The sequence below is a fragment of the Corvus cornix genome, chromosome 5, assembly GCF_000738735.6.
Source record: "Corvus cornix cornix isolate S_Up_H32 chromosome 5, ASM73873v5, whole genome shotgun sequence".
Taxonomy (NCBI): Eukaryota; Metazoa; Chordata; class Aves; order Passeriformes; family Corvidae; genus Corvus; species Corvus cornix.
The window spans coordinates 3,800,263-3,814,517 of NC_046335.1; the positions used below are offsets into that span (position 1 = coordinate 3,800,263).

The window sequence follows — 14,255 nt, forward strand, 5'->3', positions numbered from 1 at the left end:
GTTTTTTGATTAAAAATTTCAAAAATAAAATAACGCCCCTCCTTGATTTTGCTTCCTTCACCTCGGGGAGCTGCCAGCAGAACCCCTTTTGTCTCAGCCCTGCAGAAGCAGCCAGACCCTCCTGGTCCCCCGTGCCCGGCTGCACCCGAGGACGGCATCGCCCCTTCTCCGTCACTCGCCGGCTGCGATTAAAATGGAAGACAACCATCAGGTGTGCTAGAACCATTTTAATATAATTATACATATCTGCCAAATCCAGGAAAAAAAGGTTTATGCATATATATCTTTTTTTTTTTTCTTTTTTTTTCAGTTAACATCTGCAAGCATAAACGACAATGAATTTCTTGGTTTAAATTCATCCAGGTCAGAGCAACTGCCCAAAGTCCTGTTGGATTTGACGGTTACTGCCGGCATGGCCAGCAGTAAGTGAGCTCCAGAGGAGTTAAATGTCCTCGGGTGGGGTATTTTCGGTCTTTCCTCTTTCATTCAGAGACAGTTTGTTGTAAAAAGTTTCAGTGCAGTTCACCTCGGGTGAAAGGCGATCGTGTTTTTTGTGTTTTTCTTTTTTTTCTTTTTTATTATTTTTTTAAATATATATTTTTAATTATTTTTTTTTAAAAGATGATAATAGGTAACTCAGTTGCTCTGAATTTCACTTATAATTATAACCTATTTAAATCACAGCAGAACTCCCGCTGGTGCAGAGTTCATAGTTGCATACAATACAGGAGATCACAGTTTTGAAGTCTAGCACAGATTAAAAACCACAGATGTACCATTTATATAAGACACACACTGATTGTCTCTTAAAAACTACATATTGACTCCTTATGAACATTATCTTTTTTTTTCTTAATCTTTAAATAAAGTAGTGCAGCTAGGACAATCAGTCACACAACCCACACAGCCCTGAACCAAGTTCTCCGGGTGCCAACTTCAGCAAGTTGGGCATGAAACAGTTGGATGAGCTCGAGAGAGAAAGAAAGAGGGAGGGACAAAAAGAGGGAGAAAAAGAGAGATGTTGTCCATTCTGAATATTTTAACCGAGGGTTGGCTAACACATTGGAAACCTCTGGGTGAAGGATCATCTTTCCACGCACACACAAAAAAAGAAATAAAAACCTAGACTCTCTTTTTTTTTTTTTTTTTTTTTTTTTTTTTAAAACTGGCCCGTAGGTGGGACAATCTCCCACCTCTTCCAAACAAAGAAACCCAACAATTGCCTAAAACTAGAAAGAACACAGATGGGTCTGTCTGGTTTCTGCTCACTAGATGATCTGTCCGTTTAAGGCCTTCCTCCTCCGTTTTTCCTCTTTATTATTCCTTTTCCAGAGTGTCTGAGCAGGAGATGAGTCTGAACGGGATCACACCAACACTGTCCCCCTCTTGTTGCCGTCGGTTTTTTTGTTCGTTTGTTTGTCCGTGGAGTTAATTTTCTCTTTAATTTAACCAAGACCTGACTAAAACTGGAGCGCTCAGCCCAGCCTGTTCGTTCTCGTCGTGATTTCTCTCGGTATCACAAAGGTTCTTCACAAAACCTGGAACTTCCATGACGATGTCTGGTCCTTATAATCCAAGCAGTCAGCATTGAAGTTTAACTTCCAGGAGGCGGTTTGGTCTTTATAATCCAAGCAATCGGTGGTGGAGTTAAAGCCCAAACTGGAGGCTCCGTAGCCCTGGGTAGAGAGGGAGGCTGGAGACTGGTTGAGGTGGCTGGTGACCGCGTTGGCACCCATGGGACTCAGGGTGGCCCCTGGCCCTGGGAGCTGGTGGTGCATAGGGGTCAAGTAAGATCCACAGTCCATCCCTCCGAAATAGGAGGTCGATCCAGCGTATCCTTGGCTGTAGCCTGATGCCTGGGTGTAGGTCATGGGATAGGATCTCTGCATGCAGGAGGAAGAGGTGGACAGGGGGTCTGAGAGCGGGGAGATGGACGCCGGGCTCCAGATGGACACGGGGGCACTGCTGCTGGAAATGGTGGGGACTGAGGTGCTGGAGGGGGGAGTGAACTGCCCGCTGGTCCCACTCTCCGAACTCACTTCCCGGGCTGGCGAATTCTTCTTTTTAGCTGGCCGCACCTTGTTCTGGCCCCCGTTCTGCTGCTGCTGCTGCTGCTGCCGGCACTTGGCTCGGCGGTTTTTAAACCACACCTTGAGACAGAGACACAGGGGAGGGAGAGAGAAAAAGCCTGGGGTTAGGGATACACGGGCAAACCCAAGGTGGGAAAGAAACGATGGCAGAGAGACCTCACCGGGGGGAGACCTAAAACTGTCCCCCAAGAGCGGAGGGTTGCAGGCTGCTGCAAAGAAAAGCTCCGGGGCTCCCCCTCCCTGAGATCATCAGCAGTAATAACAAGTGGAAATCACAAATCAAATTCCTTAATAAGGTCACTTTTGGGGGAGAGGGGGAAGCATTCCCTCTTTGCTGTTTGCCGGCCAGGGACCCCCAGGAATCACTGTTTAAGGCCTATTGAAGTCGAGCCCTTAATTAGAAACAATAGAACATCAGAAAAGGAGGGCACAATTAAGGAAGCAGAGGTAGGGGATGGGGAGGGGGGTAAAGATGTCTCATTTACAGGCTCTCTGCTCTCACCCCCTCGGCCAGAGTTGGCCCCTCAGCCCATCTCACCCCCCCTTAGCCAGGCCCAAGGGGGCCGGCTCTGGGGAGGTTTTGTGGAGAGGAGGATGGGGTTTGGCATGGGGGTATCCCAATCCCAGCCACCACGCTCCATGGGAACATGGCACCACACAGCCTCGGGAAGCCTCACCAGGAGGCAAGTGGGAGGGATGGCTTTGGAGATGCCGTGCCCCTGCTGCTGGGGCGTTCTGGATCCCAGAGAGGGCAGCGCCCTCCTGCCCTGCCAGCAGCACCTCCAAAATGCTGCCTGGCTGGGGTCCGTGCAGGCTCCTGCAGAGGAGCACAGCCCAGCCCCAGGAGAGGGGCTTCCTTGGTGGAGGGAGCCCCTCTCTCATCGAAGTCCCCTCAAAGGGGACAAAGTCTGTACTGGTGTGAACTGGGATCCCAACCTGGCCCAGCTCTGCAATTGTGGTGAAGGGGGGGGATCCTTTGTGGCTTCTGCAAGGCCCCCAAATGCATGCAGAGCAGGCTGGGTTTTGGGGGTGCTGGAGATGGGTATGGAAGGTTCAGAGCTGGGATCCAGGATCTGCATAACACCCCCTCAGTGCAGGGGGAGGAAGGGGGGGGCACACTCCAGTCCTGGGGATGCAAAATGCCACTACAGCCCCTCACTGAACCCCCACCCTTCTCCGACCCTCCTTCACCCCACAAGGGCTTGATTTGGCTTCGGGACTGAATCCATTCCCTAAACCAGTCCCCTCGTCTCCCTCCCCGTCAGGCACAGGCCAGTCCAACCCCTTCACGCCGGCAAGGAGGGGAAGGGCAGGCAGGGCTCTCCGGAGCCTCTCCGCTTCCTACCTGCACTCTGGACTCGGGCAAGTTGATTTTCAGGGCCACCTCCTCCCGCATGAAGATGTCGGGGTAGCGGGTCTTGGCGAAAAGAGCCTCCAGCACATCCAGCTGCGCCCGGGTGAAGGTCGTGCGCTCCCGCCGCTGCTTTCGCGGGGTGGCTGCGAACGGAGCCAGAGGCCCTGGCTGTCAGTCAGCGACCCCTCAGACCCCGGTGTTCCCTCCAGTCCCCTCCCCGGGTGGGCACCCACATTCCCTCTCTTCTCCCGGGGAACCCGCACTCCCAGGATCAGCCGCCACAGTGCGGCAATCCCAACTCCGCATCTCCCCTGGATGCGTTTGGAGCATCTGGCCCCGATCCCCAGCATCGGGGTCTCCCCTGTTTGCAGCCCCTTTCACCCATAAAAAGTTGGGGGTGAGGAAGAAGGGAGACAGAGGGACCCCACGCCCTCACCCACCCAAGCCAGCGTGATCCCTGCGCATGTTGTGCCTCCAAAATCCCAGCGGCTTCTCCTCCGTGGAGCAAAAAGGGGGAGGGAAGAGGGAAGAAAAACGTGGCTTACCGGGGTAACCGACGGACGGATGCAACAAATCCATGCCCGAGGTTGTGAGACTCAGGCCATTGACTGCATAAGGTGGTTGCTTAAGATAAGACATCATGCTAAAGTTGTGGCGGGGAGGAGAGTTGGCCGAAATCCGGGCGAGGGGGAGCCGGCCGAGCGCCCTGCCTGCCCCGGGCGGTGCCTGGGGGAGCCGTCGGGCGTGGGGGGCCGCCAGGTGCCTGCGCAGGAGGGAGAGGAAGGAGCAATGGAGGGATGAAGGGGGAGTCAGGCCAGCTCGCTTCCCCCCCCCCCCGCCTCCCACTCCCCCCCGCTTTTATCCCGCTGCCTTCCCCCGTCAATCCTCCAGCTCGGACCCCAGCCGGATTTGGGAGCTGGGAGAGACTGACTAGATAAACGCATCTCTCCCCAAAAAGGGCGACGAGGGGAGGGAAGGGGGGGGGGGGCACATCCCAGCCAGTAATTACTACCCGAACAAAACCCCCCATGCCTTCAACTGCCCGCATTGTACGGCAGCCGGGGGCATTTGCATAGGATTCCCGGCCGGGCACCGGCTAATTGTCTCAAGCAAAACTTGATTGGGGCCATTGGCAGACACAAAGAACCCCTCGGCTAAATAAATAATGCAGATAACAAAGCCCAAGGGTGAGAAACAAAGAAACAATTCAAGAAACCTATCTCTCCACTAGTCTCTTGCAAGGACTTTAATTATCCCAGGTTTGGGCAACATTCAAACCTTCCCCCCTCTCCCCCTTTTCCCCTTCCCCCCGACGTTGCTGCATTTCAGAGCTCAAATGCCCGCTCGGGAAGAGCCAAACTTTTTTGCTCTCCCGCCATCAGTCCACGTCTGCAGTAATTTCCACCGGCCATTTGCACCTAATTAGTACTCCGGGTAATTAGATTTGGAGGCAAGTAACAGATTTATTAGGCTTTCAAGAAACTCTTGATGACGGAGCTGAAGCTAAACAAACACCTCGGTGGCGAGCGGCCCCGGGACAGCCCCGGCGGGCGAGCGGCTCCCCCGGTCCCCTCTCGGGCTCCCCCGGTCCCCTCTCGCTGCCCCGACGGGACCGGGCTCTCTGCAGCGGGGTCTGAGGGGGACCCAAACACCCGCTCCACCAAAAAAAAAAGGCCGTCAAGGGGCCAAACAGGGACTCCTAAAAAGGTTAAGGCTGTTTTCCTCGTAGAAAATATTTTTTAAAAATCTTTTAGAGCAAAAGCTCGCCCTTCCATCCATTCCCAGCGGCCGTCGGGAAAACAAACTCCAGCGCAACTTTCTTCCCGAAACACCCCAAAACTCCGTGTTTCAGACCAGCCGACTCCCCGGGAGGGCCAATCGCTGCCGGGGGGCTCCTGCGGGCCCCCCGGCCCCGGTGCACCCTCCACCAGCGCCGTCGGTGCGGGTTCTGAGCGGCGCGGAGTTTCCCCTTCTCCCCATGGGGAAGGGATTTGCCGCGCACAAACGCGCCGAGCGGCGGAGGGAGCGCGCATCCAGCGCGGGGTGCGCGGGGTCGGGGCCCGCTTTTAGCATCACTGCCCCGGGGAGGCCGAACGGGGACGATTCTACCGAGGGGGTAGCCCCGCTCCGCGGCCGTGCGGCTTCGGCCACCGCTCTGTTCGCCGCGCAAGACGCGCGGAAGAGCAAAGCGGGGGTAGCTGCCCGCTTCAAAACGAGCGAACAAAAATTAAAAACAAACAAACAAAAAAAAAAAAAAAAAGGATAAAAAAAACCAACAAAAAAAAGTGCAAACACCTCCTCCCAAAAAAAGCAACCCTAAAGCCGTTCGGTTAAACTCGGCGGCATCCCGCCGAGGCGCCAGCCCGGCGCGGCCGCCCGCGGAGCCCCTCGGCCGCGGCCGCGCATCCCGGGGCCGCCCCGCAGCCCGCGGAGCAACGGCTCCACTCCGCAATCTGTCACCTTTCCCCCTCCTCCTGCTCCCCCCCCGCTCCGCACAGATCCCGGCTACCAGTTGCTCTGCCCTCGCTCAATAATAATTACCCCGTCCGAGAATTAATTATAATAAATGTTTTCTTGATAAACTAACGAGATAATCCGGGCGGCACACGCTCCCTAATTACGAGCCACCGGCCCCGGCTCCGCTGCTCGCCCCGGTGATTAATGCGGGGCAGCGATCCGCGCCGGGCGCGCAGCCTGCGCCCCTGGCCCCGGCCGCGCTGCGGGGGACGCGGGGCCGGGGGGCTCGGCCGGGGCGCGGAGGGGCTCCCGCGGAGGGCAAGGGGAAAGGTGCCAAGGTAGAAAAGCGAATTTGTTTTCTTTTGTTTTGCAAACGAGAGCCGCTTCACCCGCCCTTGCCGCGCTCCAACGAATTTCTGACATTTTTAAAATTCTAATTTTTTTTTTTTTTTAATTCAAACCTTTCTTTCCCCTGAAGGGTCTGTTTGGGGTGATATTTTCCAACATGGGAATTTTACCCCGGGCCAAAGGCGGCGGGGGTGGACTCGTCACCGGCTCTGCCGGGCGGTCCCCAGCGCTTCGCCCTCCGAACCTCCGCGCTGCTCCGCGGCCGCGGCCCCTCTCCGGGACCGGGAGCGGCGGAGCCGGGCTCGGCGGGCAGCCACCTCCGCCGCAGGGCCGTCTGACCCGTCCCTGCCTCCCAGCAGCACCCGGCCGCATTTTGAAGTGCTTTTTCTCCCCCCTTTTTAATTTTTTTTTTTTTAAACTAGAGTTGCACCTTTTCAAAATAAATAAATAATAAGCCTCAACTTCTCTAAGCAGCCGCAATCGAAATAAACCTCAGCAGCGAAGCAGGTTTTTAGTTCTAAAGAAACTTGTGCCGGTGCACAAGCACTTTTCCCGACTTTCTCTTTGTCAGCGCGGTGCGATTCAGAGGAGAGAGGCCGGGGCGCGTTACTCGCGGTCGGTGTCTTTGGGAAGCGCTTTCCCAAGGCATAAAAAAATTAAAATAAAATAAGATGAGGGAGGTGGAAACCAGCTCCAGCCCCTCTCCGACCTGGATGCCATTTCTGCCATCCGTTTCGCCCACACCAAATCGTGAAGCTCCGGCCCGAAATGCTTTGAAGGTTTCTCTCCCTGCGCTTTCCAGCCCGGTTCTCCCGGGCCGCGAGTGCTCAGAAACACCTTTGCAAAATTACTTTGCTGAGTCTCCGCATCGCGAGGAAGAGGAGGAGGAGGATGAAAGGGTTCTCAGGTAGGAGTGGAGAGAGGGGAGAAATTTCTCCTTTTTTTTTTTTTTTTTATTTTTCTCTAATTTTAAAAGTCCAGCTTGAGGTCAGGAAATAACTACAGGCCAAAGGAATAGGCCGGGAAAAAATCATGTACCCAACGAAATCGCGGTGAAGCCCCGCGCCTGCCCGTGGAGAGCGAGCGGCTCCGCGCCCGACCGCGGGGGACGAGAGTCGGGGGGCGAGGGCGGCGATGGGGAGCGCCCCCGGATTCCCGGTTTGGCCCTTCGCCTTCTCATCCTGCAGCTCCCGGTCCCTGCCGAGGACCGACCCGGGGCCGCCACCGCCCGGCCCGGCCCGGCCTCTCCCGGGCAGCTCCTGCGGGAGCCGCCTGCTCCCCGCCCCGGCGCACCCCCACCGCACACAGGCGATTTGAAAATAATAATAATTTTTTTAAAAAAATTATAATTTTAATTCCCCTCTCCCTGTATTCCTGCCCGCCCAGCGATTCCCCCAAGGAAGGATGGAGCCAGCGGGTCGGACTTACCTGCGAGCCTCGCCGGAGCCGCGGGCAGGGCTGGGGGGCGAAGGGGGAAACCTGCTCCCTGATCCTCGCCAAATTCAGAGCTCGGGCTGAGCTGGGAGAGAAAGCACAAAGCGGGAGGTTAGAGAGCTCGCCGCATGCACATGCCCACGACATCGGGGGAAAGGGGGGGCGGAGGGGGGGTGGAGAAAAAATGTTTGAAAAAGGAGAATAAATGGGGGAAAAGGGGAGGGGACGGTGCAGGAGAGGGATGCAGGGATGCTCGGGGTCTGGGCTCGGTACATACAGAGCTGGCCGGTGCTGGAGCTGGTCAAAGTGATTTTATTTTTAATAATAGTGGCAGGGTGCGTTGGAGCTGAAGGTCTCTACCTCTCTCGGGGAGCTTTGCTGAGAAAGCGCCTCTCTGGCAACTTTTTGACGCAAACTCTCCAACCAATGGCAGGGAGAGAGTGATTGACACATCTAAGCCAGGGGGAAAATAATAAAAACACACACAGGGGGAGGAAAAAACAGGCCGCTGCTGTACCGGGGGGACAATCCAGAGAGAAATAACAGCCACCGAAATGACACCAGAATATACATTAAAAGAACCTGCTCGGTTTAAAAATATACATTATGGAGTGGAGCGGATGAAGTCATTGTAGAAATTAATGTGATGGACAGCAGAGATGGAATTAGCGAATTGCCCGGGGAAGACGAGGAAGGGGGGTCAGCAAAAGGCTGGGGGGTGGCTGCAATAATAACAACAACAAAAGATATTAATGTATATCAGTAAATATTTGTGAAGGGGGGACACGGAGCCTGCCAGGAGCCCTGGGCTGAGCAGAGGGGAGATGGGTGAGAGGAAACCCGCGGGAGCCAAGGGGAGAATCGCCCCCGGCACAGAGAGGGGTGCCAGGGTGCCCCCAACCCGGCGCCCCCCCAGTCCCACCCGCGGATCGGCCGCACCCCAATTCCAGTTCTCAGGGGCAAGTGACGCCTGGAAGAGGGGAAATAGAGTCACCTGGGGGACGACGTAAATGCATTTAAAATTATATTTTTAAAGATATACAGGGATGATGGTGTAGAACGGGACGTAGAGGCGTCGCGTTGAATTTGCAAATAGGGACGTGCACATGTTTTTAATTGAAATAATTTGGGAGCAGTGACGGGCTGAGGGTGAGGAGGGCCCAGGGGGTTCCCGCTGCGGGGCACAGCCCGGCCGGGCGCACCGGAGCAGGGCACCGGCATGTTCCCCTCGCTCCTCCCGTCCTCGCTCAACTTCTCCCGGGTCAAAGCACCCCGAAAATGAAGCTCTGGCAAAAGGCAGGAGCATGGAGGCGGCTGAGGTCGGAGGGAGGGAGCGCTCACACACTTTCCTCACTTGTGACAATGGGGGGAAAAAACTGCAGCAGCTCGATCATTTTAACGGGGTGACCTATGTTAATGAAGTTATAGCAATTAATTCGCCTCTTTGTGGCTCTCTCCGAGCCTGGCTGCGTGCGATCCAGCGTGGTTGTCCTTGGACTTTAGCGCCGGCGGTGCAGCCCGGGCTGGAGGTTTGCAGGAGCAGGTTTGGGATGCTCGGGGCTGGGCTGGGCGGATGGGTGGTGTGGCTTGGTTTTGGGTTGTTTTTTTTTTTTTTTTTTTTTTATCCTTTCCTCCCAGAAAGGAGGAGGAAGGAGGCGGCAGAAGGGAAGGAGGGAGGGGAGAGGAGGGGAAATAAAACAAACAAATAAACAAACAAACAAACAAAATACCCCATCGCCCAGAGCCGCCGCAGCCCTGACCGCAGGAGCCGCTCCCACTTTGGCCGCTGGGTTGTATTTTTTTTTTTTTTTTAATTTGCGAGGCGACTCCGTGGAAAGTTGGTAGCCGGGGTACCCCCGGTTGGTACCCCCCGGCCCCACGGGACCCCCAACCCCTGCCCTTTTTGGAGTTGTGTTTTGATTTATTTTTCTCTCCCAGACCCATGAGATTCTTTTGGGGGGACTTTTTGTGGGTTTGTTTATCTAGTTGAGGGGGTTTTTTTAGGGGGGAAGGGGTGGGGATAAGGGAGGGGCAGCTGCAGCCGCCATCCCTTTGCAGCATCCCCCCCTCTCTCAACCCTTGCCCAGAGATCCGCGCCGGGCAAATCCTTCCCTCACCTCCCCGCATGTCGGCACGGCCACGCCACCCCTCAGCCTCCCCTTTAGCAGAGCACCAGGAATAAATATCCCGATTGAACCCTTCCCCCCCTCCGCCCCCTCCGCCTTTGCCATCGTCTCCCGCCCCCACATATTATTTAATAACCTTAATCCACCTCGGAAGAATGAGAGAGATAATTCGTTCCCGTGTATCCTGACCAGGAGGGTATTTTCGAAATCGATTAAAAATAAAGGGGGAAAAATTAAAAAAAAAAAAAAAGGAAAGGAAAAAAAAAAAAGAAAAAAGAAAAAAGAAAAAAAGGGGTGTCAGGGCGCTGGAGGCAGCCGGGCTGTGGCAGAGCAGGGCTGAGCAAGGCAGAGAAATAAAATTCAGTGCCTGAAGAAAGTAGCTGGGAGAGCAGGATGGGAAGCGCAGCCCAGCCCGGCTGCCAGCCCTGCCCGCAGCTGCCTGGCCCTGGGCAGAGCTGCTGCCCTGCCTGCAGCCTGCCACGGGAGTAGGAGCATCCCAGCCTCTCCCTCTGTCCCCTCCAGCCAGAGAAGTTGGGAATAATTCCCGCGGCCAATAAAACAAGTGGCAGAGATGGACAGTGTTACTTAAATAAACAAGGGTCTCTTTAAAATTCTCATCCACTTCAGATGTCTAAAGTAAGATTGTGATGATTTTGTCACGGTTTGGTAAATTTACCCCTTTAAGAGGCTTTCATAAATCCCAGAACACACCTTCAGCCAGATTTGAATATAGATTTAGGTTTTAAAACCCAGAAGCTGGGAACACCGCTTTATCAAAGAGAATTTCCCTTTAGCTTAGCAATGTGTCGGAATGGCTCTTGCAAAGATTGGATCTGAGAGGGGGAAAAAGGGGGAACCTTCTTTCCTGGAGCAATCCTGCACACACTTTGCAGCTGCCTCTGCCTTCAACCTTCTGCAGCTCGGGGAAAAGTTACAAAAAAAAATTTGATAACAATTGTTGCTGCTGTAGGATCTCGATTTTTAAAAATTATTATTTTTTACTAATTTTTTTTAAACTTTCCCATCTCTTCTGGTCCGTTTGGAAAGCGTTGCAGAGCAGGTACAGTCCCAGAGATCCAGACTATCTGGGGCTAACGGGGAGTGAGTGGAGATGTGTGATTTTCTGCCCTCTAAGAACTTTATGCTCAGAGAACCAAAATCTGCTTCTGGGATGAAAAGAAACTGTAACTTCTGCTTCTCAGTAAGTTCTCCAACTTTCCGATGCCAGTCGGGTTACAAAGCCATTTTCTCTCTCTGCATAGCTGTCTCTCTTCTCTCCTTTTCTCGCTCACCCTCTTCACTTCTCCTTCTGATTTAATTTCCGACTCTCCTCGCTATCGCGACCGTTCCGCGAGGGGTTTTATCGCCGTGTGTGTCGCTCCCAGGGCTGAGCTGCTGCCCGCGGTTATGATGACCAAGCTTGGGGGGAGGAAAATAAGAAATCATTTATTCAGGTCGGGTGAAAGTTAAGGAATGAAGCAAGAAAAAAAAAAAAAAAGAAAAACCCACCCCAAAGTGAACCGATTTATAATTTGTCATCTTTGTATCTCTGATCGGCTCTGGAAAGCGATGCATGCTACGCGCTTTTAAGCTTTTCCCTCATCGGATTTGTGTCTAGTTAAAATATTCCAGACTTTCCTTGAAGTTCATCTGCAATTCAAGTACCGGTTGGAGTTTATTTTAGTTTAGAGGGGTTTTTTTTTGGTTTGTTTGTTTGTGGTTTTGTGGTTTTGTTTTGTGGTTTTGTTTTTGTTTTGTTTTTTAAGTTCGACACTCCCCTCACCCCAAAATCTCCCTTTCTGGGGGTGCAAAGCCAGAGACATTGGTATAGCTGCGTCACTTCGAGAAAGGGTCAGATTCGTTTTAAAATGCCAGAATGTTTAACCAAAAAAAAAAAAAAAAAAAAAAAAAAAAGCCCCTTCTTTTCCAAGCGTCTGGGAGGGGGATGGCGGAGCCGGCACCTCTTTTGGGGAAGGAAAAAAAAATGTAAAAGAAATATATGAAGGCAGCATCTTTGCCTAGATGAAACCAAGTCTCATAATCGGGGTGGGGGGGACAGGAGAAGGAGAAGAGGGGATGGTGGAGGTATTTCGGGGCGATCTGAAATTTGGCCAGCTCCTCTTGGAGCCAGGCAAGTCCTAAAAATGTCACCCCGAGAGCAGCGAAAGTGAGGTCAGACTGGCACCTGAGGGAAGGTCTCATGTGCAACGAGGCGGAGGGGGGGAAGTAACCCCCTAAAAAAAAAAACCCCAACCCCCAAACTTTAAACAGAGAAATAAATGATCAGTGTTAAATAAATAAACCAGCATTTGGGGGAGGCCGTGCGGGGAGGGGGCACCGGCGTGGGGCGGCCCCCGGGGGCCGGTGCGGGAGGCTGGGGCAGGGCTGCGGGGCTGCGGCCGTGTGCGAGGGGTGAGTGTGGGGGGTGTGTGTTGATGAAAGGCGCTAATGCTGCCGGTTTACATAATTTTTCTCTCCAGGCCATGAAGTTACCTTGATGAGCAGCTCGCTGCAGCAATCAGATTATAGCTCCCAACCCAGATATTAAAATAACAGTTACAGTCCCGCATCCCGCGTGTTGGCAAACTTGGGAGAAATGAAGGGGTCGGGGGAACGGGGGGAGGGAGAGAAAGAGCCAGAAAAGGGGTTTTGTAAGAAAGAAGAAAAGAAAACCGCAGAGAAGCTTTAAACTAGTCTTTCGTTTGTAACCTTTTACAACCTTTATTTCCCGTATATGAAAAGCTCCTTTTATTGAGACCCAGAAAGAACTTTTATTTTTTTTTCCCTTTCGCCCCCCCCCCACCCCCCTTTGGATTTTTAATTAGAGCCCCTCAATTGCAGCCATATATATAGGAATCGATATAAAGTAATCCGTGGAGATGGGCTAAGGTTTTAATCGAAAATCTTCTTTGCCATTCTTTGCAGATCTTCTTTAGCCGCTGGCTGGTGGAGAAACAAATGTTCATTACAAAAATACCCCCGAGCCCCCCAAAGCAGCTTCCCCCCAACCAAACAAAGCCACAATGCAGAAAGCTTGCAAAAGATCCCAAACCAACTGTTGTTACCATGTGAATAAGAAATTACTCTTATGCTTAACTTCATTCTCCCTTGCAGGCAGGTATTTTTCATATTGAAAAAGCCTAAAACCAGCTCCGAATACTGCAGTTAATTTTTTTTTCTTTCCTAAAAGGTCTGTGGGTGATGGTATTATCCGTGCGGCAATGGTCTGGCTTGTGCCGCGGGTGTCTGTCTGTCTGTCCGTCCGGCAACAAAGGTCCCACATGTATAACACTGCTCGAAAATCCACATCCCGTCCTCTTGCAGCTTCTCAGACTTACAAATATTGCACTTTCTTTTATTTTTTTTTCCTTTCCCCTTAGTGTTTGGCTTCTTTCCCCCTTCTTTTCTTTTTATTTTTTTTTTTTCTGCAAGTGCTTTATATTATATAAATTTTAACTCTTTGCTTCCCTGCCATGAAATATTTCTTTTCCTATGCAAAAAGAAAGGAAAAAAATGTAAAAAGAAAAAAAAAAATCCCAACTCCCCCCAAAGCTCCCCCAAAGCTTCCTTCTTTCTAAAGAACTAGGGCTGTTTTTCTCCAGGGGAAGGAGGGGATATTAAACAATGCAGGCAGCTTCGGGTTTATTTTGGTAAATTAATTGTGAGACCATTCTGGCTCCTGTGTGTTTCTGCATGATTAAACTGTGCTATTTGTTCCCCAAAGCTGCACATTAGCAGAAAGTGCAAGTCTATTTTAAAGCATCATCCTCAGGTTTAATGTAAGCAAACTGGGCTGAGTGAAAAGTTTGCCCGAGTAATTGCAACTAAGAGTCCACTGTAGTTGTTTTAATCATTATTTTCCATCTGATGAGTGCGTTTTAAAGAATGGACCCTGCATTTTTTTAATCTGAAGGAAGCGAATCTGGCCGTATTTGTACCCCAACCTCGCGTCTTATCTGTATGAAATTTCAATTTATTTAAAAGCCTGGTATTTAATACACGACACGGGCCACATTTAGTTTAGACAAACCCCCTCTTGTACTTTCTCCATAATCACGCCTAATGAAAACGTGGGATTTTCCCATTATTAAAAAAAAAAAAAAAAAAAAAAAAAAAGTGAAAATATAATGCATCTTCATTAGGAAAATTGACTGCTGTGCTCAAGACAGTTCTTAATTGAAAAGGCAACCTATTTTAATGGTGTGGTTGAGGAGAAGATTACATACTTTATCCAAACACAAAGACAATTAATAATGAGGACCAGGCTGCTGCCATTAACTCTAATGTAGTTACATCAATGTCAATGCAAGCGCTCGTACCTGAGAGGTGCTGGGGGATGCGCCCGCGGCCCCTCCGCCCTGCCCGGCCGCGGCTCAGCCCCTCCGCCGCCGCCAGCCCCGGGCACCGCCGCCCCGCTCGGCCGGCAGAGCCTGCCAGCATCGGCCC

The 14,255-nt window shown here is 52.1% G+C and overlaps 1 protein-coding gene and 1 long non-coding RNA gene across 11 annotated transcripts in view; one reads left to right on the forward strand and one right to left on the reverse strand.

Annotated features, from left to right (window-relative positions):
• Positions 1 to 214: 214 nt before the first annotated feature.
• OTX2 (orthodenticle homeobox 2) lies at positions 215 to 8,083 on the reverse strand. The gene is made up of 5 exons (XM_039552964.1): positions 7,961 to 8,083; positions 7,678 to 7,768; positions 3,990 to 4,207; positions 3,436 to 3,587; positions 215 to 2,150 (listed from the first exon to the last, which is right to left on the reverse strand). Exons 3-5 carry the CDS (start codon positions 4,084 to 4,086, stop codon positions 1,530 to 1,532), a joined length of 870 nt encoding a protein of 289 aa, XP_039408898.1. The 5' UTR covers positions 4,087 to 4,207; positions 7,678 to 7,768; positions 7,961 to 8,083; the 3' UTR covers positions 215 to 1,529.
• Positions 8,084 to 10,262: 2,179 nt separating this feature from the next.
• LOC120410102 overlaps positions 10,263 to 14,255 on the forward strand; it is a 96,341-nt gene continuing 92,348 nt past the window's right edge. For all 10 annotated transcript variants that reach the window (XR_005602046.1, XR_005602049.1, XR_005602043.1 and 7 more), the window contains exon 1: positions 10,263 to 11,010. This is a non-coding gene — a long non-coding RNA (uncharacterized LOC120410102). The remainder of the gene's footprint in view (positions 11,011 to 14,255) is intronic.

Coding starts and splice junctions, on each gene's coding strand:
- OTX2 (XM_039552964.1), bottom strand. CDS start 4,086: ATGATGTCTTATCTTAAGCAACCACCTTATGCAGTCAATGGCCTGAGT. Junction 3,588..3,989: donor TCCGTCCGTCGGTTACCCCG/GTAAGCCACGTT, acceptor CTCCGTTCGCAG/CCACCCCGCGAAAGCAGCGG. Junction 2,151..3,435: donor TGCCCGAGTCCAGAGTGCAG/GTAGGAAGCGGA, acceptor CTCTGTCTCAAG/GTGTGGTTTAAAAACCGCCG.